General features: G+C 47.3%; 1 protein-coding gene across 2 annotated transcripts; it reads left to right on the top strand.

Moving 5' to 3' along the window:
* Nucleotides 1-1,326: 1,326 nt before the first annotated feature.
* LOC138661822 (cell division cycle-associated protein 4-like) lies at nucleotides 1,327-13,062 on the top strand. Of its 2 annotated transcripts, none has more exons than XM_069746754.1 (2): nucleotides 1,327-1,453; nucleotides 8,196-13,062. In XM_069746754.1, the coding sequence occupies exon 2, from the start codon at nucleotides 8,202-8,204 to the stop codon at nucleotides 9,258-9,260; it is 1,059 nt and encodes a 352-aa protein (XP_069602855.1). In that variant the 5' UTR covers nucleotides 1,327-1,453; nucleotides 8,196-8,201; the 3' UTR covers nucleotides 9,261-13,062. The 2 variants fall into 2 exon arrangements, with proteins under 2 accessions (XP_069602855.1, XP_069602856.1); XM_069746755.1 differs by lacking the exon at nucleotides 1,327-1,453 and adding an exon at nucleotides 2,238-2,302 and having other exon boundaries at nucleotides 8,196-11,393.
* The last annotated feature ends 10,893 nt before the right edge of the window (nucleotides 13,063-23,955 follow it).

The raw sequence follows: 23,955 nt of genomic DNA, 5'->3' as shown, positions 1-23,955 counted from the left end.
GGAAGGGGCAGACGTGATTTGGGGTCACTGTGTGTGATGGAAGGGGCAGAGGCGACTTGGGGTCACTACGTGTGATGGAAGGGGCAGAGGTGACTTGGGGTCACTGTGTGATGAAGGGGCAGAGGCGATTTGGGGTCACTGTGCGATAGAAGGGGCAGAGGTGACTTGGGGTCACTCTGTGTGATGGAAGGGGCAGAGGCGACTTGGGGTCACTCCATGAGATGGAAGGGGCAGAGGCGACTTGGGGTCACTCCATGAGATGGAAGGGGCAGAGGCGACTTGGGGTCACTGTGCGATGGAAGGGGCAGAGGCGACTTGGGGTCACTCCATGAGATGGAAGGGGCAGAGGCGACTTGGGGTCACTACGTGTGATGGAAGGGGCAGAGGTGATTTGGGGTCACTACGTGTGATGGAAGGGGCAGAGGCGACTTGGGGTCACTCCATGAGATGGAAGGGGCAGAGGCGACTTGGGGTCACTACGTGTGATGGAAGGGGCAGAGGTGATTTGGGGTCACTACGTGTGATGGAAGGGGCAGAGGCGACTCATATGTTTCGGATGCAAATCGTTCCTGTACCACATGTGGATTATAGTCTGAAAGAGTCTAAACCCGACATGTATGAATGGACCCTTAGGCTTTGGCTACACCACATCTACTGACTTCCTATGGTGTTGTATTGCGGCGCTGCATCCAATGAATTCTTCTGTAGCAGCAGCACAGATACATGGGTTTCCAAACCGGTTTTGATATTTTTCTCTTGTTGGTCACAAATGGTTCACATTTTCATGTAAGGTGCACGTTAGTCTTTTTTTTTTCTTTTACAGCAAAATCACAGCTCTAGAATAGTTATGAAACGACAAGTCCCGACACGTCGCCCCGTCCTTCTCCGGACTGTACGATGGTACGGAATCTATATCATTGCCCCCAAGATTCATAGCCAAGACGTGTAGTAGGAAGATCTGCATCTAGCCATGGCTTCTCTAACGTAAAGACCCCGCGTCCTGTGTATACGGGGGGTTGACGGGTGCACGTCCCCTATAATGGGAGTTACAGCCATTATGGGAAGAATTAATAAGCTGTGAGTGTGCAGCGGTCCCCTCCTGACCTGTCACTCTGCATCCTGGGACCTCTCAGGACCCCGCTGTATAGGGGTGAAGGGGGACCTCCCCACCCCCTCCAGTGCAATAGTAAAGGCTGGAGGAGCAGCTGAGGGCGGGACTGCACATCCTCAGCCAATCAGCTGCCGGGATTTGCATGCCAGGTCGCATTCCCTGCCAATGGGAAGGCAGGAGAAGCAGCAGGGCTGGGCATGTTTGTGAGTGCAGCTGAGAGGAGGGTGTCAGGGGACAGGTCCTAACTGTACAGCATGAATCCTGGGGGAAACAGACTTTTTTCCTCCTTGCTGGGGAGGCTGAAGGATTGAATGTGGTGCCCCCTGCGGACTGGGTGATCAGGTAGGTGGCACAGGGGGGCTATAGTAATCTCTGCATGACTGCTTTGGTTTGACAAGTGCCGCCGCTGCGGACTATGATGGCGATATGTCAGCAAGCATGAGAAATAAGGAGCCTAGACTTGTGGCTAGTATTAGTCCATGGCTACCTGCCTAAAAGCCTCCCAGGGGCGGACAGATCATTGGTGCAGCCGCATAGGGGCCCGGAGGCAGAAGGGGCCACTACTACAGCCCAGGCAGGTGCAAATGTGCATTATGAGCTATCGGACTGTAAAGGGCCCATATATTATTATTATATATATTGTTCTTGCACAGGGGCCCTCTTCAGCCAGTGCAGAGGACACTGCCATCCCCTCTGCTGATGCACTTACTTTCATCCCCGATTTCTATAGCACCAGCATATTCCGCAGCACAGGAGGATTATGCATACATAAAAACAAACTACATCCAGCACCAATGTAAACCCTCACAGTCCCTGAACTATTGGCTACAGGGCGTGCAACTTTACCGCTCACCTATACTGGCTGCACGCTGGTTACCTACCTGGGACGCTGTCTCTTTAAATTAAAAACCCACTCATTTAAGCAAGCTGCATACTTTACGCATGCGTCGTCCCGCGCTGCCCAATTGCATTGCGGGAATTGTAGTTTCTTCCGCCTTGGAACCTTACTTTAAGGAACTCTGTGGGACACTACAGTTCCCGTGGTGCTTTGCGTCACAGGTGGGCGGGGCGCTGCTGTAGCAGTAGATACTAAACTTGAATGCGGCGGCGGGAAGGGTTTGTACTAGTGTAACCGAGGAGGGAGATGTGCGGTGCACGGTAGCGGCTCCGCACCCGGCGCTCAGCGGACGTGTAAGTATCGCACTGTGGCTGCAGTGCAGTCATCCTGTGTGATCGCGGAATATGATCGCATACGATCTCTCTCCTGTATCATGTGCCTGTTATATTGCATACGATCGCTGCGGTGTAGTGCAGACATTGCGGCTTTGCCTTCCATTTAATGCGGTTTAGAGGAAGCTGATTTATAGTTATTGGGCTACTGGACCCCCGTGTACTGGGAGGGGCGCAGCTGATTGGGGAGGGCTGGAGCCTTGTGCATTTAACAGGTTAAAGCCAATCAGGTGCAGGACACCTGGTGTAGAAGGGGCAGAGGGGATTTGGGGGCACTCCGTGCGATGGAAGGGGCAGAGGGGATTTGGGGTCACTCCATGTGATGGAAGGGGCAGAGGTGATTTGGGGGCACTCCGTGTGATGGAAGGGGCAGAGGGGATTTGGGGGCACTCCGTGCGATGGAAGGGGCAGAGGTGATTTGGGGTCACTCCGTGTGATGGAAGGGGCAGAGGTGATTTGGGGGCACTCCGTGTGATGGAAGGGGCAGAGGGGATTTGGGGGCACTCCGTGTGATGGAAGGGGCAGAGGGGATTTGGGGGCACTCCGTGTGATGGAAGGGGCAGAGGTGATTTGGGGTCACTCCGTGTGATGGACGGGGCAGAGGGGATTTGGGGGCACTCCGTGTGATGGAAGGGGCAGAGGGGATTTGGGGGCACTCCGTGTGATGGAAGGGGCAGAGGGGATTTGGGGGCACTCCGTGTGATGGAAGGGGCAGAGGGGATTTGGGGGCACTCCGTGTGATGGAAGGGGCAGAGGTGATTTGGGGTCACTCCGTGTGATGGAAGGGGCAGAGGTGATTTGGGGTCACTCCGTGCGATGGACGGGGCAGAGGGGATTTGGGGGCACTCCGTGTGATGGAAGGGGCAGAGGTGATTTGGGGGCACTCCGTGTGATGGAAGGGGCAGAGGGGATTTGGGGGCACTCCGTGCGATGGAAGGGGCAGAGGTGATTTGGGGGCACTCCGTGCGATGGAAGGGGCAGAGGGGATTTGGGGGCACTCCGTGTGATGGAAGGGGCAGAGGGGATTTGGGGGCACTCCGTGTGATGGAAGGGGCAGAGGGGATTTGGGGGCACTCCGTGTGATGGAAGGGGCAGAGGTGATTTGGGGGCACTCCGTGTGATGGAAGGGGCAGAGGGGATTTGGGGGCACTCCGTGTGATGGAAGGGGCAGAGGTGATTTGGGGGCACTCCGTGTGATGGAAGGGGCAGAGGGGATTTGGGGGCACTCCGTGCGATGGAAGGGGCAGAGGTGATTTGGGGGCACTCCGTGCGATGGAAGGGGCAGAGGGGATTTGGGGGCACTCCGTGTGATGGAAGGGGCAGAGGGGATTTGGGGGCACTCCGTGCGATGGAAGGGGCAGAGGTGATTTGGGGGCACTCCGTGTGATGGAAGGGGCAGAGGTGATTTGGGGGCACTCCGTGCGATGGAAGGGGCAGAGGTGATTTGGGGGCACTCCGTGTGATGGAAGGGGCAGAGGGGATTTGGGGGCACTCCGTGTGATGGAAGGGGCAGAGGTGATTTGGGGGCACTCCGTGTGATGGAAGGGGCAGAGGTGATTTGGGGGCACTCCGTGTGATGGAAGGGGCAGAGGGGATTTGGGGGCACTCCGTGCGATGGAAGGGGCAGAGGTGATTTGGGGGCACTCCGTGCGATGGAAGGGGCAGAGGTGATTTGGGGGCACTCCGTGCGATGGAAGGGGCAGAGGGGATTTGGGGGCACTCCGTGTGATGGAAGGGGCAGAGGGGATTTGGGGGCACTCCGTGCGATGGAAGGGGCAGAGGTGATTTGGGGGCACTCCGTGCGATGGAAGGGGCAGAGGTGATTTGGGGTCACTCCATGTGATGGAAGGGGCAGAGGCGATTTGGGGGCACCTGGTGCATTGGGGCAGAGGTGACTTGGGAGTCACTCCGTGCATTGGGCAGGTACGATTATGGTGCAATGGCCGGGGCAATTTGGGGATCAACTCTGCGATGGAAAGGGCGCGGTTACCTCCGTGTTGAGGAAGGGGCAGTGGTGATTGGGAGTCAACCTTGGTGTGGTGGAAGGGGCAGGGCTGACTGGGGGGGTATGGCCGATTTGGGTGTGGGGTGCGAATATTCCCGAGCACTGGATGGGCACCTGGTGCGTTGGCAGGGGCAGAGCCAGTTTAGGTGCACCTGGTTTGATGGAAGGAACAGCTGATTTAGAGATACTTGGGGTGATGGAAGGGGCAGAGCTGATTGGGTGGTGCACAGACATAGTTGGCATTTACTGAGTTTATGGCAGAGTTTCAGGGGGCTTTGTAGACCTTATTCTGACCTTATTCGGTCAGGTCCTCCACCTCCTGTCTCGCTGGTGGTATTGGCAGTGGATTACAAGGGCGATCACTGACCGGTCAGGTCCTCCACCTCCTGTCTCACTGGTGGTATTGGCAGTGCATTACAGGGGCGATCACTGACCGGTCAGGTCCTCCACCTCCTGTCTCACTGGTGGTATTGGCAGTGCATTACAGGGGCGATCACTGACCGGTCAGGTCCTCCACCTCCTGTCTCACTGGTGGTATTGGCAGTGCATTACAGGGGCGATCACTGACCGGTCAGGTCCTCCACCTCCTGTCTCACTGGTGGTATTGGCAGTGCATTACAGGGGCGATCACTGACCGGTCAGGTCCTCCACCTCCTGTCTCACTGGTGGTATTGGCAGTGCATTACAGGGGCGATCACTGACCGGTCAGGTCCTCCACCTCCTGTCTCCCTGGTGGTATTGGCAGTGGATTACAAGGGCGATCACTGACCGGTCAGGTCCTTCACCTCCTGTCTCACTGGTGGTATTGGCAGTGCATTACAGGGGCGATCACTGACCGGTCAGGTCCTCCACCTCCTGTCTCGCTGGTGGTATTGGCAGTGGATTACAGGGGCGATCACTGACCGGTCAGGTCCTCCACCTCCTGTCTCGCTGGTGGTATTGGCAGTGGATTACAAGGGCGATCACTGACCGGTCAGGTCCTTCACCTCCTGTCTCCCTGGTGGTATTGGCAGTGGATTACAAGGGCGATCACTGACCGGTCAGGTCCTTCACCTCCTGTCTCACTGGTGGTATTGGCAGTGCATTACAGGGGCGATCACTGACCGGTCAGGTCCTCTACCTCCTGTCTCACTGGTGGTATTGGCAGTGCATTACAGGGGCGATCACTGACCGGTCAGGTCCTCCACCTCCTGTCTCACTGGTGGTATTGGCAGTGCATTACAGGGGCGATCACTGACCGGTCAGGTCCTCCACCTCCTGTCTCACTGGTGGTATTGGCAGTGCATTACAGGGGCGATCACTGACCGGTCAGGTCCTCCACCTCCTGTCTCACTGGTGGTATTGGCAGTGCATTACAGGGGCGATCACTGACCGGTCAGGTCCTCCACCTCCTGTCTCCCTGGTGGTATTGGCAGTGGATTACAAGGGCGATCACTGACCGGTCAGGTCCTCTACCTCCTGTCTCACTGGTGGTATTGGCAGTGGATTACAAGGGCGATCACTGACCGGTCAGGTCCTTCACCTCCTGTCTCACTGGTGGTATTGGCAGTGCATTACAGGGGCGATCACTGACCGGTCAGGTCCTCCACCTCCTGTCTCGCTGGTGGTATTGGCAGTGGATTACAGGGGCGATCACTGACCGGTCAGGTCCTCTACCTCCTGTCTCACTGGTGGTATTGGCAGTGCATTACAGGGGCGATCACTGACCGGTCAGGTCCTCCACCTCCTGTCTCACTGGTGGTATTGGCAGTGCATTACAGGGGCGATCACTGACCGGTCAGGTCCTCCACCTCCTGTCTCGCTGGTGGTATTGGCAGTGGATTACAGGGGCGATCACTGACCGGTCAGGTCCTCCACCTCCTGTCTCGCTGGTTGTATTGGCAGTGGATTACAGGGGCGATCACTGACTGGTCAGGTCCTCCACCTCCTGTCTCGCTGGTGGTATTGGCAGTGGATTACAGGGGCGATCACTGACCGGTCAGGTCCTCCACCTCCTGTCTCGCTGGTGGTATTGGCAGTGGATTACAGGGGCGATCACTGACCGGTCAGGTCCTCCACCTCCTGTCTCCCTGGTGGTATTGGCAGTGGATTACAGGGGCGATCACTGACCGGTCAGGTCCTCCACCTCCTGTCTCGCTGGTGGTATTGGCAGTGGATTACAGGGGCGATCACTGACCGGTCAGGTCCTCCACCTCCTGTCTTGCTGGTGGTATTGGCAGTGGATTACAGGGGCGATCACTGACCGGTCAGGTCCTCCACCTCCTGTCTTGCTGGTGGTATTGGCAGTGGATTACAGGGGCGATCACTGACCGGTCAGGTCCTCCACCTCCTGTCTTGCTGGTGGTATTGGCAGTGGATTACAGGGGCGATCGCTGACCGGTCAGGTCCTCCACCTCTCATTGTATGTAGAAATGCTGTGCCCATTCTTCATCTGCACATCTGATTGCACCTGTGCTGCCACCACCCATTACAGGAGGAGGATGTTGGTATTTTGTAAGATGGTAGTCAGGTTGTTTTTCTGAATCCCAGCAGAGAGTAGGGAGGAGCAGGCGATAAAGGAGGGGGAGGGTGGGCTTTTCATACAGAGGTGGGGGAGGATTAGAGATGAGACTTGTCTTGTAATAGGATCTCCTTGCAGCTCTGAGGAAGAAAAAAAGAAAATGTACTTGTCTATTAGCTTCCAGTGTCTGAGCTCTGCGCCGATATCTCACTGCAGAAAGTTATTCCATCGGTTCTTTCTGGATGATCCGAACGCCCACTGCCGCAGGATGCCAGAGGCAATCGTGGACACTTTACATCCATTTTGTAATGGGGGATCTATAGTGTCACCGTGCTGATAACTTACTGCCATCCTTAAATTTGGCCCCCAGTTCTGGTGCAGTAGTAGAACTGCTTGTGACGGCTGGATAGCCAAAGGTGTAGAGCATACAATGTCTAGGATGGATCTCTCCAAGCCCATTCCAGCCTCATACACCCCATAATAAACACAAGATCGGACACTTTGACCATGGAGCTATATTGAATTTTTTTTTTCCCCTTAATCCCTGTTATGGCGCATGGGCATCTGATCTGAGAGGTTTGTGCCCTGGTTGGGACAACCTTGGAGATTGTGATCGTAACAATGGATCCCATTTCTCCTTAGTTGAGTCATTCTCTAAACCCCCCAATATTTAGCTGTATACTGGCAGTCCAATTGACAATTAGCGGAGCGGTGATCAAACATGCTCCATCCGTTAGTGACGGGAATACCGAAGATCAGCCGATTGCTGTTCTCGGCAATCTCTGCCTCTCCCAATAATAATGAACGGAGCAGTAGTCTGATCCTGAACACCAAGCTGAAAGGATATCGGTCAGGGCCACCCTTCTAAGAGGTGGTCCTCCAACCTGGCAATGAACATTTACTGTACATTTGTCATGTATCGTTGCCCTACCTGGTGCCCTCCATTTTGCCTTCTTGTGCGGAGATCTGTGCTGTAGTCATTCTGCATCCAAGATGGCCACCACGTAGGTTAGTCTAAACCTTGCCTCCACTTCACAGGAATGGCAGAGGAAGCATGGTTCAGACTTGCCCTGTGCTCCCAAAGCCACTGCAGTGGCCATCTTGGAGGAGGCATGACCAATGTGGTCACCTTTCCATGCCTCTTGATCAGTAAGTTAATAGAGGTTCCAGGAGATCCAACGATTTTGATATTGACGGTCCCAGTAAACGCCTTTTTAAGTGTGGGTTTTTTTTTTTTTTAATATACACCATATAACCTTGATACTCTTGGTATTACACTATTGCAGTTCGTTCAAGTTTACGGAACATGGTATTTATGATCTATTGACCATGTTTTTTCTTATTTCCAGTTGGCCATGCCTACCAAAGGCATCAAGAGGAAGATTCCGGACTGGGAGGAATCAGAACTGGATGGGCATCTGTCCTTTCAGACAGATAGTTATGTCTTCTTCCGTCAATCCCTACTGAATATGTCACTCGAGAAGTTCAACAAGGGACGAACGATGATGGAGCCTAGTTTACGACGCTACGTTCTTATCGCCAACACCCTGAGAATCATCCAAGAGGAGATCCACCTTGAAAATCGATGTAATGTCCCATATGTAGAAGGTAGTATGTCAGGTGCATGTGATCCACTGGCTGGACAGGCCGTAGGTTCTGTTCTTCCTCAAGATACGGAGAACATCGCCTCACCTATGGAAGATGACTTTGCTCTGACTACAGCCATCGCTTCCATTTTAAAAGAGCTGGAGAACGTTTTAGATGATAGTTGCCCTCAAAATAATCAGAAAAATCAGCAACCTCTTGGCTCCCAGGATTCAGAAATCAAGCAAAAGTCCTCCAACAACACTGGTCCTGGATTGCTTTCTCAACCATCGTGTAATCAAGGTGCAATTGTAAAGGAAGAGTTGTTCAACTCCAACCCTGATTCTTTGCAAGACATAGAACTGATAAATGAGTTGATTCTGGCTGCTTCCCTTTCAGAAACCTCAGAATCTATGGACACGTCATTGGTGGAGCAAGTGCCTAGTGTAGTCTCCTTGGCTTCTGGTGTCTCGGATGTTTCCGTTAATATGGAGGACACTACAAGCTCTGTGGCCTTAAGTTCCCAGGCCTTATCTGTGCAAAATGCCCCATTAGTCTTTTCCGAAGAACCGAATGCTCCGGAGGCAGCCTTTGCTAATTTTGATATCATGAATTCCGGTTACCTTAATGACCTCTTCTTTGATGACCCTTTTTCAGATATAGACACATCAGTGTTTGAGCGAGAAGCTCCTGCCCCAAGTAGCCGATCATCTTTTTCAGAAGATCTGTGGCTTCCTTCTTCTTGCAGTTTTCCATCTTATACCTCAGGTCAAGGTCTCAGGGAGCCAAATGATCTTGATAACATCAAGGAAATCCTTGTTGGTTCTTGATGTCTTGACTTTGCAGAAGAACATTATGGACTACTAAGCTGGAATGACTCCATGAGATGATGCGACTTTTGCACAGACACTATCCTTTACTGGTTTGTTCTTGTGTTCCGTTCAGAATCAGTGCCTCCGACCAGTAACGAGGGTTGTTGAATGTTTACAGAAGCAATGCAGTGGTATAGGTCCACCTCGATCAATGCAGCCATGGCTGATCATGGGGTGACTATTGCCTCCAAATATTACTTAAGTCTTAATACCATAATGTATTATGGGGGTGACCTGGGGGTAAATGCCCAAGGGCAGTCGGTTCACCTTGTCTTCTGTGAAGATTTGTACTTTTTTATGTAGCAATTTTTAAGACTTTGGTGCTGTGGAGGATCAAAGATGGAGGCAGCTCTACAAAAATAATACACGGGGGAATGCTTGTTGTCCATAGGATCCAATTTTCTGGAAAAAAAAATTGTTACTGTGAGACATCATTCTGGTTACTAGGACAACTTAATTCCCTAGAGAGATTATATAATAATTTTTTTTTTTTTCAGAGGGGGGAGGGTAAATGTCTCCTGTCAGGTGCGCTACACAGTCACTTTACTTGGATTGGATAATATTTGCAACACATCCGCTGCCCTCTTTCTTGCTAATGTTTCCAAACCATTATTTTACTTTTTTGTGTGTTTTGGTTTTTTGTTTTTTTTTTTTGTTTTGTTTTTTCAGAGTTCAATAATTTTACCTTATTTTATTTTTTTTTTACCTCTTAGACTTCCCATGCTTTACATCCATGGTTAGAATTTGAGCTTGCCATCGTTTCTGTCCCTCGTTTCTCAAGTTTTAATTTTTTTTTGCTTAAATTGTGAATTACGGTAACCTATTTTTGTACATATTTGAAGAAACAAAATATATGCAGATTAGTCACATTTTCAGTCCCAAGTTCAATCAAAGTTCTTAAATGAATATTTTGGTATATTCTCCCCTATCTGTGCCCCAGATGTACCGTCTTGTAGACCTCATATCTTGGCAACGATCAGCTTTGATTATCGGGGAGTATTTTGTTTATTAAAGGGAATCTGTTAGCATGTTTTTGCCATGTAATCTGACAGCAGCATAATGTAGGGGCCTGATTTATCACTTGGTTTACTGGGTGCAGTATTTGATACAATCAGTTTTCTCTGATACAGGTCTAGCAGAGCTCACAATGTGGAGCTGTGTATAACCCCGCCCACACCACTGATTGGCTGCTTTCTGCCTATGCACAGTGTACTCAGGAAGCTGCCAATCGGTAGGGGTATGGCTGGACCAGAATCTGAGACACCTAGTCCTGTAGTGATAAATTTTCTGCTGATAAAACACTGATTGTATCGAAACTGCGAAATACAACCCAGTGACACCTCGCTGGAATTGCTCCTACATTACGAGAAGTGATTGCATGGGCTTACGTTGGGTCTTTTTCCTTGACAGCATGGCAAAGACTGCACAAAAAAAGATGTGACACTTTTGTTTTTGTTTTTTTACTTTTACCTCCTAACTTTATTTATTTTTATTTTTTTACGTCTTCTATAATCCAGTGGACCTAAGATGCCACATAATGTGAAATATCAAGTGACCGCAGAAGTAATTTTTTTTTCTATTACTTGTCTGAAACAGCCATATAATGTATGTACTTGTTGAAGGATTTGTTGTCATTAGTCATCTACAAGACATAAATGGCTTCCGATTTTAAATATTGACTTCTACGCAATAGCAATCATTGTGTTTGTGTGAAGGTATATCTTAAATATCAGGTTCTTTAGTATCCCAGGGATATGTTCATGGTTTCTAATGGGGGAGGTGGGAGGATGGACGCCTTTTCAGATGGGTAATTTACGTTATGCGTCAAAGTTTGGCTCCTAAGGTGCCAATGGCTGACGAATGATGACCCTCTGCTGGGAGTTCCGTCACCCTACTTAACTTGTAAGTGATTGAGGGTAGTCCGGTGTGTCTGGCCTCCATTGGCACTTTAGGAGACCATATTTTGATCTACACTTTAATCTACAGCTACTAAGGTTATATAGGATGAGAAAACCATGGCTGCATTGTTCCAAGAAAAAACTACCTCCCTCGTCCATAGTCTGTATGTGCAGCTTGGAATCCCCCACCCCCCCCAAAAAAAAAAAACAAAAACAAACACTTACTGTAAAGAGGACTTATTGTTTTCCGTAAATGTCTAAATTTTTTTTTTTTTTTTTTACCCTGGTGTAAATGCCACTCTTCTAAATCTGGCATTGCTTTGGTTTCTGCGCTTCTCTGTTCCTGATATGGCCCTCTCTTCCCAGTACATAAATCTAGTATATTCAGGAAGTGAGTCATCCACTCCTCGTGGGCGAGGTCATCCACTCCTCGTGGGCGAGGTCATCCACTCCTCGTGGGCGAGGTCATCCACTCCTCGTGGGCGAGGTCATCCACTCCTCGTGGGCGAGGTCATCCACTCCTCGTGGGCGAGGTCATCCACTCCTCGTGGGCGAGGTCATCCACTCCTCGTGGGCGCGTACATAACATTCACTTGGCTATAAAATATATATGGAGAAGCGCAGGAGCCAAAGAAATGTTACCGCCTAATTCAGGAGAATAGCGGCATTTACACTAGGTGTATATTTACGCAAAGCAACAGGTCTGACAGCTCCCACTAATTAGGACACTAGTTCCCTGCTCTTAGAATATAGATTTGATCCCTGGGTTGCCTTTTTGTAGTTCACGGTTACAGGTTTTGTTGGTTTATTGAGCCTTCTCTACAGGTTCAGATGCTGTGATTTGGCAAAAATTTAATTATCGTAATCCATAAAGAAAAACATTTGGTTCAATTTAACTAAAGATGACGGTAATTCTCATCAAGAATCGCATCCGGTCATGAAAGTATTATTCTACATGGTTGGAATCGATGCGTATGCCGAATCACAGGTGTACGCGTAGCCTCCCTTGCAGCCGTATAAATGCGGGCAGCCTCGTGTATACCATCTCACTCACACATCGATCTTATCATGATTACCCTCCATAACAGATATCGTATATCGCTGCCTTTTTGATCATTTCTGGTTTCTGGGATTGATATTTCTCCTGTACAGAACTGGAGATCAGGTTTTAGGTGTTGGCCATATTTGTGGTCAGAACAGTTTCTCCCACTAACGCGTTTTTTGTTTTTTTTTTGGGGGGGGATGTCCGGTCTCTGTAATTATGTGATTGTAGACCGCCAAATTGTGACTGAGCGCTGTGCACACAATCACGACTTCCCTGTGTTGCCTGTGCAAGTGGCAGTCACATGCAGACTAGTCTCACCCGGCTTCTCATTGGCAGTGACTTGAGAGAAGCACAAGTCTAGTCGTCACATGACGAGTATATAGGTCACAAGCCGTCACGTGACCGCCCAACTGCACAGCTGACAGGGGAATCCTGACAGTGTGCGTATCTCTCACCGTCACGTAGAACAAAAAAGTGTCGAGTCAAAGACCGGACAAGCTCTTGAGACAGGGACACGGGTAAGGAGAGGCAGCTTAATGGTTATCCAAACCGTGCAATTGTCCACTTGACACGGATTTATTAATCAGATTTTTCTATAATCTTCAGTGGGGAGCTGATCTCATTTGTAACTGTCCATCTGGGAAATTCAGAGACTTTTTCTAAGATGTTTGGGGTTTTTTATGTGATAAGAGCCATTTCATTTTGCACGTATTATTTTTTATTTTTTTGAAGACAAATGTTATTTAAAGTATATCTCGTTTAACAGAAGACTATGCAATATGTACAGGTGAGAGAAATATATTTTGTTTTTCTAACTTAAGAAAAATAAAAAAAAATTTTGAAAAGAAATGCGTCTTTAATTTATTTCTAGTATTTTCAGGAACAAGATGATTAAAATGTGGTATGTCATGGCTGCCCCCTAATTTCCAGCATTGGATGGAAGTGGTCACGGCTTGCAGTGAGAGTTTCTATAAAGGTAACGTGTTGCCTTATTCATGCTGCCCGTACCACAGGCAGCAGGAATCGAAGCCTGGCTGGAAAATTGTAGTCAGACTAGTCCAGTGCTGGTCCTGGCCGGCTCTTCCCAGCGCCGCTGCATGCGATTGACAAGTTTCTCCCATACTTGTCAATCGCCTCTAGCTGTGCTGGGAGAACCTGGCCAATTTATCAATTGTGCACCCACCCTCATGCTACTTACTTGTGGTTTGAGGGGTAGCATGAATCTGGTGCCAGGTTCCCTTTAAAGCACCACTCCAGCGGGTTTTTTTTTTGTTTGTTTTTTTAATTTCTTTTTTTAGCACTTCCATTAGCCGTCGCACACTCCAAATTTTCATGAAATCATTTGAGCCTGTATCTGTGTCCATCACATGCTGATTTTAAATGTTTCCAGCATTTGTAGGATAACGTACTTATTTCCCATATAGTGAAAATGTTGACTTTGTCTTGCTTGCATGATGGAAAAATGTGCAAGAAGTGTTTTGTTTTTTTTTTCTTTTTCTTCTCCAGTCCTTCACATTTGCAGATCAACCAATCCATTTTGAAAGAGTTGTTCCCAAAAATTGTAAATAATCCCCATATTCCAGCTGTCAGATTCCCAGGGTTCCTGAGAACAAGTCTGCAGACCCCTATCTTGAATGGAGTGGAATGGCCCTATCTTGGCCTCCGTTCCATTCACTGTCGTTAGGACTGCTAGGCTGTGTGAACACTGAGTTTGTGGAGCAAAAAAACTCCAAATCTTTATCAAAAACTTGAAAAATATATCTTTGCACCATGTTAGCCAGTAGACAAATAAAATATTAAAATTTTGAGTCCTCAGTGGTTGATGCCATTAAAAGGTAACAAATTGCAAGCTTTCGAGACTACTCGGGTCTCTTCATCAGGCATACAGTAACACAATCTGAAGTCTTTATACACAACAGAGCACAGGAATAATGAAATGGATAAGACAAGTGACGTGAAGCAGAACGATCCGTATGGGAGAGGGAGAAGCAGTTGTGGCTGTAATTATTGGAACAGTTCATAGATAAGGAGCGTGAACGTTTTATTGTCCTGTGATTGAGGTCTGGTCCATGGTTGTGATGCCCCCAAAAGGTCCCAGGAGCACATGCCCTAGTTGATGTAGAAAGTCATAAATCCATGCGACACATTCATTCCTGCACTGAGTGTCAAAGGTTGTCAAGTTTCTACTCCCAGACTCTTCTGCCTCTCTGAGATTTGAAGTTGCCTTTTAATTCAAGTAATTTCATGTCCATGATGCTGTGATCAGGGACACAAAAAATGTTTGGCCACAGGTAGAGCTATTTTTTTTTTCTTTCATAGTGTGGCGATGAGAATTCATCCTTGTTCTAAGCTTTTGCCCTGTCTCCCCCACATTCAGACCCCCAGCTGGACATTTGGTACATATAATTAAGTACACCACATTAGATGTGATGCAGCAGAAAGTACCTGGGATCTTGTAGTCCTGATGTGACTTGTGGATCTTTATCTTGTCCATGGCCATTATTAATGGACAGTTTTTAATTTATTTTTTTCTGATTGCAAGGAAAAGTTCCTATACCTCTTGTAGAGAACAGGGAGCTTCTGACAATGATGCGACTTAATTTGTGGGCTGAGGTTGTAGCTTCCGTACAGCTCCCCTTAGCACCTCCAGATTTGGATTGTAGGTGACTACTAGAGGCACCTGGTTGCTTTCTTGTTGAGTTTTGTAATGTAGGAGATGATTCTTTGATTGTAGGATGAAATAAATTTAAAGTGTTCATGGAACGTCTTGATTATTAAAATATCGCCAATATAACGGTAGTAGGCCAGAGGCCTGATGGGACATGAGGACAAGAAGTCACTTTCAAGCTTTGCCAGGAAAAGATTTGCGCACTGTGGAGCCATTTTACTTCCCATTGCTGTGCCAGTCTCCTGTAGATATATATTGTTATCAAATTCAAAGTAATTGCGGGTGAGGACGAATTGTGCAAGTTTCACCACAAAATTGTCATCAATTCCTGAATTTTATTGTATTATTCCCGTGTCCTGTTGTATATAAATGTGACTCTTTAGATTTTGTTATTCTATGCCTGATAGAGACCTGAATAGCCTCGAAAGCTTGCAATTTGTTAACATCTTTTCAGTTGGCCATTAAAAGGTAAGATGCTCAAAATTTAATATTTTTCTATCAAAACGTAACATTTCTGCTACAAAAAGACCCTTAGACCTCATTTAGACATCAGTGAAATCGTGTACAAGCTCAGATAATCACCAATTGGTCAGATTGTTGCTTTTTTTTTATCTTTTTTTTTTTTTTTTACATTTTGCACAAACAAATGGCGATTTTCAAGCTTTCCCTATAGAACAGTGAATGTCGGATTGCACACAGGTGGTGTCTGGGGTTCTTTTTTTTTTTTTTTTTCCCCCTTTATTTATGGACCCAGATACTTGTGTTGAGACATGCTTGATATGTGACTTGGATTGGAATCAAACGTGTTTTGGTGTGGACCAATTGTTCTGCAAAAATACACGGACATGTGAACAGCCCCATAGACTGTAATAAGTAGAAGTTCTAGCTGTAGAAATATACAGATGATCCTCATACGTGAAAAAAAATTATGCCAGAGTACAGGGCTGTCTTTCCGGCAGTACTATAGAGTGGAGATCGAGCATGCTCATTCACTTCATTCAGGATTGGGGTGGTGTTGTGTGGTTTGTTTTTTTTTTTTTTTTTGTTTTTGTCCAAGTGGTTGTTCTGCCATTTATTTAATAAGTTGACCCTTATTTAAAGGATGGAAGATAACTTAGTATTTTTGGAATAACCCTTTGTCATGGAAAATATTAAAAATCCTTGAGGTACCTCACATCCCCCTCCTTTTTTTTTTTTTTTTTTTTTTTTTTAGGTAAAATGGCAGTGCAAAAAGAGCCGTGAAGCAGCTTATTTAAAATGCAAGGATTCCTCTTTATGCCCAGGTGACTGAAGAGGATGTGTATTGTCCACAGACCAAGAGACAGGAAAAGGTTATTAGGATCTGATTGGATCAAAGGAAGATCTGACACGCTTGTCAAATAGCTATGGTCACTGCAGTTACAATAAACCAGCAGACGGAATGTCTCTGGGAGAAAATATATAGAATATTGCAATTTCTATCCATCCAATATTAGCGACATTTTCAGCACCGGGATAACTAGGCAAAAATACACATTTTCTCTTAATTATAACCCCCTGTCAAAAGGCCCCAAATCCTAAGGGGCCATATAAACGCCAGCGGTTAGGCCATGATTGGTCTCTAAGTGCAGATAAAATCCCAATACAAAAGATTACATCAGTCTCAAAACTTCTGCGATCGCACTATGAGGAGTTATTGAAGAAGTTGGGATTTCCTAAAATTATAAAGGGCTGAGACCAGCCCACAAACGGGAACCTTGTGAGGTCGTCTCCGATAGGGTGTGGGTGGGACTCCGGGTCTGATAAAAGATCAATCCCAATTATCATCTGTGTACGTGCAGAGTTACATATTGTGTATGCAGGGATCCCATTTATTGACGGCCAAATCAAAGTGCTCTCCTTTGGCTAAACTGAATCGCCTCTGCGATCGTTGTAGTAGGTTCTCCTGTTAATCCCCTTTATTATCTGCAATTGTTTATGCTGCATTGTTTTGTCTCCCTTGTAAAATCTTTTGTGTATTTTTCATAAACACTGCCTCACTTTTGGATTAAGTAGAAAATGTAATAGTTCTGTTCTGTAAACTAGCCCTTGAAGTGATAAGCTACCGTAATCGGTGTCCAATCAACAGACAGATTGGTGGTGGCGGCAGTAAGTAGTCTGGGGTTATCGGAGAGTTAGCGGTGACGGTATCGGGCCGTATGCATGGAGCGCCCGCTAGGACTGTGGAGTACTCGGGCCGGGTCCAGCGGCACTTAAAGGGACACTGTCACCTGAATTTGGAGGGAACAATCTTCAGCCATGGAGGCGGGGTTTTGGGGTGTTTGATTCACCCTTTCCTTACCTGCTGGCTGCAATATTGGATTGAAGTTCATTCTCTGTCCTCCATAGTACACGCCTGGACAAGGCAAAATTGCCTTGTGCAGGCATGTACTACGGAGGACAGAGAATGAACTTCAATCCAATATTGCAGCCAGCAGGTAAGGAAAGGGTGAATCAAACACCCCAAAACCCCGCCTCCATGGCTGAAGATTGTTCCCTCCAAATTCAGGTGACAGAGTCCCTTTTAAAGGGATAGTCACGGTAGAAGTGACCCGGTCTGTGTTCCTGGGCGTCCAACAAAAATGAGGAAGGGAAGTGGAAAATAAAGTCTATGGGGGATAATTCGTGATGCCACCTGTGGTGTTCGGCCAGGATGGCTGACGCTGCTTAAAGGAACTGCTGGGGATGATGGTAATGCAGCAGGGATGGTTCTGCTCCCCACAGGTGGAGCGGGGCCCCAGGGCTACCGGTACAGTTGATAAGGGATGATAGATGGTGGGGTGCAGGAAATAATTGGAGGACACAAGGGTTGCAGTTTCCTTTTACTGGTGAATTGCAGGTGCAGTCCGGGGCACAAGTAACAGGTGTTGATGGAGTCCGGGCAGCCTGGAAGTAACTTGAGATCCACCTAGCCAGGTAGGTTCGGAGGTCTTCCTCCTGCGCTGTATTTTCTGTCCCTCGCTGCCTGAAGTTCTGCACAAGTTCTTCTCACACTAATTCGTTCTATCACAATAGAGTGACAATAAACTCAGGGCACCCCACTGCCAGTTCACACATCCACACCACACTTCTTGGTGCCACCACTTGCCATTTTGGTAGGCCAGTAAAACACCTGCCAGGGAGGGGGGGACACTAGTATGCACTGTCGGCTCTCCCGAGCACCTGATGGGTATACTGTTTGCACTCTCGTATTTACACAGGGTAACACAAGCAGGCTATACTTTCCCTCATCAAGATTCTGGGTACGTTTAGAACAACAAGGAACGGACCTACTAAATTTTAGATTTAATATACAAAAAAAAGGACAGTGCTTACAAAATTGAAAAACAGATGAAACAAGACATACACAAGGCAAAAATAGTATAAAATTAAAAAGGATAAATAAATCCCTCACAGATTAAATTCATGAGCGATTCCTTGCAGAAGAGTCACCGCAGCAATTTGGGCAGATCTACAAATCACGTTGTCACTCCTTGATCTGACCATCAGGTTTTTCTGGATGAGAGCTATAAAGGGTCTTCTGCAAACCCCTCCTCCAGGACAGGTGAGAAGAGGATGTCTAATTGTATGTAGTTTTAAAAACAGGTCCTTGTCTTTGGTCTATGAGACTCGGAACATGTGCAGTTCTCATCCATTTTGAGGATCAGAGGAAAGACACACTTTGTACTTCAGAGTTCCTTCCAAGTCTCTTCCATTTTAACTGATACATTAAGAGTCAATGGATACAAAAAATTCAGACCATCTACTTGCTTCAATCAAAAATAAATGGAAGAGGAAAACAAAACACCAAAAGCTACTAGGATGCCATCTGAGAGTCAGACGGGAAGGGGCAGATGGCCATATAACTCGGACGAGGATAGCAACACAATGCTTGAACTGGCCGTTGGCTCTCCCGACCTGAGCGTGACAGCAAGTATTTCTATGCAGCTGTCACGCTCCTAATTGGCTTTTTTGCAACTTGCTTGCTGTGGTTGCAGTACCTTGTGGGTTGCAATGTCACCCCATTTACTTGCACTATACTGCGATGTAGCAGTGCCGTAGAACAGTCTTTGGCTGCTTGAGCTGTGTCGTGACCAAATTTACAGAGTAGCCCCAGCCTTATTCTAACAGTGACCGGTTCTTCTGAACTGCCCTTTCCTGATCTCATAATACCATTCTAACCGCACATTTAGCTTCTCCCAATCCCACACTTCCTCCTCATCCCGCCATCTCTGTTGGTGTCCCTCAAGGCTCTGTCCTGGGACCCCTAATTTATACCTTTTGACATCATACTTTTCCCTATACCATAAGTCCACTGCCTCTGAGTAACCCTTGACTCTGCCTTGTCCTTCAAACCACACATTAAAACTCTCGCCACCTACTACTGCGTCAATCTCAAAAATATTTCCAGAATCCGTCCTTTCCTCAACCCTGAATCTACTAAAATGTTAGTGCATCATCTCCCGCCTTTACTACTGCAATATCTTCCTCTACCTAATACTCCTCCAGTCCATCCTTAACTCTGCTGCCTAATCCATCTCTTTCCTCGCTACTCCTCCACCTCTCCCCTCTGCAAATCCCTTCATTGTCTCCCAATTTCCCAAATATCCAGTTCAAACTACTAACACTGACCTACAAAGCCATCCATTACCTGTCTCTTCCATATATCTCTGAACTAATCTCCCAATATCTTCCCACACGTAACCTTTGGTCCTCCCAAGACCTCATTCTCTCCTACACACTCGTAGGATGGTCACATAATCGCCTCCAAGACATCTCCCGACTATCTGCCATTCTCTGAAATTCTGTGGCCCAACATGTCCGATTATCCACCACATTCAGAACTTTCAGACGGAACTTGATTTTTTTTTTTATTCAGGGCCAGGATAAGGGGTAGGCAGTGTAGTCACCTGCCTCGGGTGACACCTCCTGCCTGTCCAAGGGGAGGGGCGCACTTTAAAAGAAAAAAGGACTGTGCTGATGTAATAAGCTGAGAGGCTGTGCAGAGGGGGCGGGGGACAAAGTGAGGGGCTGTGCAGATGAGGGTAATAAAATGAGGGGCTGTGCAGATGGAGGAAATAAGCTGAGGGGCTGGGCAGGGGGGAGATAAAGTGAGTGGCTGTGCAAATGGGGTGAATAAACAGAGGGGCTGTGCAGAAGAGAGGAATAAAGGGACGGTGCGAGGGGGCATAAAATGTGGGTATGTGCGTTAGCTGTGGTGACTATACTGTATATGGAAAGAGAAGTTTTGGCGTGCACTCAGTCTGCTAGAGGCGAGGTGCTGGTGTAATGGACCAATTGGTCCTAAGTAATAGTAAATATTTGTAGTTCACTGCACACTCTAATTGAATTCTGTACAATGAGTTTATGCAGATAAAAATGTGGATTTATTTATACACTTGGGAGCATAACAGAATAAAGCAGCTCATGCGAACTGACAACGTTTCGGCTCCCCCGGAGCCTTTTTCACGTGATCGCTTATTCCAGTGTGAGAGGAACATACGAATGAGGGAATGAGATCCCACTGGTGACACTTACACTAATGAAGATACAACGGCCTATGTGTGACTGCTGGCCAGATGAGGGTACTCTGTTCGAGTTGCTGTGTTAAGCGGCGCTCCCGCGCCAGCACAAGCAGGGCGCGGGAGCGCCGCTTAGCACAGCAACTCGAACAGAGTACCCTCATCTGGCCAGCAGTCACACATAGGCCGTTGCATCCTCATTAGTGTAAGTGTCACCATTGGGATCTCTTTCCCTCATTCGTATGTTCCTCTCACACTGGAATAAGCGATCACGTGAAAAAGGCTCCGGGGGAGCCGAAACGTTGTCAGTTCGCATGAGCTGCTTTATTCTGTTATGCTCCCAAGTGTATAAATAAATCCACATTTTTATCTGCATAAACTCATTGTACAGAATTCAATTAGAGTGTGCGGTGAACTACAAATATTTACTATACTGTATATGGGGCTGTGGAGGTCATTTTACTGGGGACTGTGGGGAATATACTGTTTGGGGTATTTGTGGGGCATAATACTGTATGGGGTGCTGTGGGGGTTATCACCGTATATATGGGAGCTGTTGTGAATATCATACTATTTTGGGGGGTCTGGTGTTGGTGACCATGCTATATATTGGGGGGTTGTTGTGTATATCATACCGTATGGGTGGCTGTGGTGACCATCATACTGTGTAGGAGGACAGTGTGAGGAGTGGCTACAGTTTGAAGAAGGCAGTATGAGGGCATAGTGAGAAAAGGGGCACAGGATGGATATAGAGAGGGGACAGTGTGAAATGGAAGCCCAATATGGAGAGGGATTATGGTGGGGGGACAGTGTGGAGATATAGAAAGTTTGAATGGAAAATTAGAGAGGGGACTGCCATGGCATAGGCCGTGGTTCATAAGGGCGAATGGTGTGGCGGTTATAGCTGATAATGGAAGACAGTGTGAAGGTCATATACCATAGAAGGCTTATTTAGGGTCATAATATGGACAGACATTTTTTTTTTTGATTTAAATAGATTTTTATTAACAATATAAAAAAAGGAGAACAACAGAATGCCATTTACATTGCATTATATCAGATACACATTTTCTTACTTTAATAAACCCCAACATTACCCCAACTACCCCCCTCCCCCATAAGACAGCTCAGTCTCAATCTCCACCCCACCGAGGCATTATCTGCCTCTTGTAAATTATCCTCTTCCAGGTCTTAGGAAACACGACGCCTATACTCCTCAATCCAAATCAAGCCAAGGAGACCATATTTTATTAAAGAGTTCTATTTTCCCCCTTTTACTGTACACCCCCTTTTCCAATTTTAGACCATGTTGAACATATTGGAGAAATTCCCTTCTCACAGGTGGTTCCGCGTTTATCCAGTTTCGTGCTATTACTTTCCTGGCCATGTAGAGTAGCCTAGCAATTGCAATCTTCCAAGTATTGTCAACTCCAATTTCTTCCACATATCCCAGCACACATACTATCGGGTCTCTAACAACTCTGCACTTATACGCTGCTTCAACTCGGCTCAAAACCACCACCCAAAAGGCAGCCAGTCTCGGACACGTCCACATCATGTGATATATTCCTGCCTTCTCACTCGCACACCTCGGACACCCAGAATTGGCACGCAATCCCGCTTTGTATAACACTTCCGGAGATTTATATACCCTATGCAAAATGTATAGCTGCGAGAGCCTATATGGTTCACTCAAGGATAGTCGCGGAACCCACTCCATCACCGATTCCCAGGTTTCATTTTCCATCGGCCCCACTTCTCTCTCCCACTTAGCTCTCGCCTTTATAGGGAAATCTAGCAGAAATGTGTGCATAAGGTCCTTATACAGAGTGGAAATAACTCCCCTTGTAGTACCCTCACCACACACATACTCCAACACTATATCATCTTGAACCCTGATATCAGCCTTCTTATTCTGAGCTCTAAAGGCATGTCTCATCTGCGCATACTGATATTCCCCTGTGGAACGCAAACCAAATTCTTCCTGCAATTGGGAAAAGGACTTCAGCTCCTGCTGCTGGATTATCTGGTGAACAAAGCAAATTCCCTTATTCTGCCATTCCATCAATCCTCCCAGGGCCTCAAAATCCTTTAAGTTGTGGTTAGACCATATCGGTGTGAATTTAGTCAACCCTGTAACCCCACGAATCTGCCTTAATCTATTCCATAATTTACGAATCAGGAACAGGGTTGGGTATATTTTCCCCAGCGCGCCCAATGAGCCATCCTCCAAACACCTGGCCATCGGTCGTTGGTCCGTCACCTCTTCCAATAGCTGTTGTACTGCACTGGATGACGCCCCTCGCGCCCAGCCCTTCAAATGCTGGCTCTGGGCCGCAAGGAAGTATATTTCCGGGTTGGGCAAAGCCAAACCACCATCTTCCTTGGGTCGTTGAAGCGTCTCCAAGCTAATACGTGGATATTGTCTACCCCATATCAAACTTCTAAAGAGGGCATTAATCTGCCTGAACTTCCCCCGAGGGATCCAAATTGGTGCGTTATGCAGAACATAAAGAATTTTGGGCATAAGGACCATTTTAATAAGGTTTACCCTACCGACGACCGATAGATGTAGCTTATTCCAGGCGTCTACCTTTGCCTTGAGTACCCCCATAACAGGAGTCAAATTTCTTTGCAGAAACTCCGCCACCGGCACCGAAATCCATATTCCAAGATATTTAAATTGGGAAACCACCTTCAGCCTCTCATCCCCAACATCCTCACTCACATTCTCTCCTACGTCATCCACTCTAAAAAGAACCGTCTTATCCCAATTAATTGTTAGTCCCGACACAGTACCAAATCTCTCAACAATTTCAACGGCCCCTCTTAGTGAATTGTCTGGATCCTCCAGGAACAGCAAAACATCATCCGCATATAACGCTATTTTTTCCTCTACTTTGCCATACCTAAACCCAGGGACCCCATCCGACTGCCGAATCTTAGCAGCAAGAGGTTCTACAGCCAACGCGAACAGGAGGGGTGAAAGCGGGCATCCCTGCCTAGTACCCCTAGCCAGCCCTATAGGACGAGATAGCTCCCCATTTACTCTAATTCTGGCGGATGGTAATGAGTACAACAGCTGTATCCAGGCCACAAACTGCGGGCCAAACCCCATACATTCCAGCACCTGCCAGAGGTACCCCCATTCGACGCTGTCAAACGCCTTGTGTGCATCTAGCGATACAATCACTCTTCGACCACAGTTATCAGACTCTACCTGCAAATTTACATATAACCTCCGCAAATTGATCGCCGTTGATCTATCCGGCATAAAGCCAGATTGGTCCGAATGCACCAGACTCGCAATAATGGACAGACATTTTTATGAGGGCATTTTAATAACACTTATTTTTAAGGGCACTGTGTCGGGATGTGCCTCAAAAGGCCAGAGAAGAGGGAGGTCTGCAGAGAATGGCTGTGGATGTGAAACGTCATCATGGCATCCAGACAAGATGGAGATGAAAAGAAAGAGATGACTGTAAGATGTAATCTATAAGGTACGTAGATGTAAATGTTAATT

Source organism: Ranitomeya imitator, chromosome 2 (assembly GCF_032444005.1).
Source record: "Ranitomeya imitator isolate aRanImi1 chromosome 2, aRanImi1.pri, whole genome shotgun sequence".
Taxonomy (NCBI): domain Eukaryota; kingdom Metazoa; phylum Chordata; class Amphibia; order Anura; family Dendrobatidae; genus Ranitomeya; species Ranitomeya imitator.
Note: the sequence above shows the minus strand (reverse complement) of the source record. Positions and strands in the feature narration are given on the sequence as shown.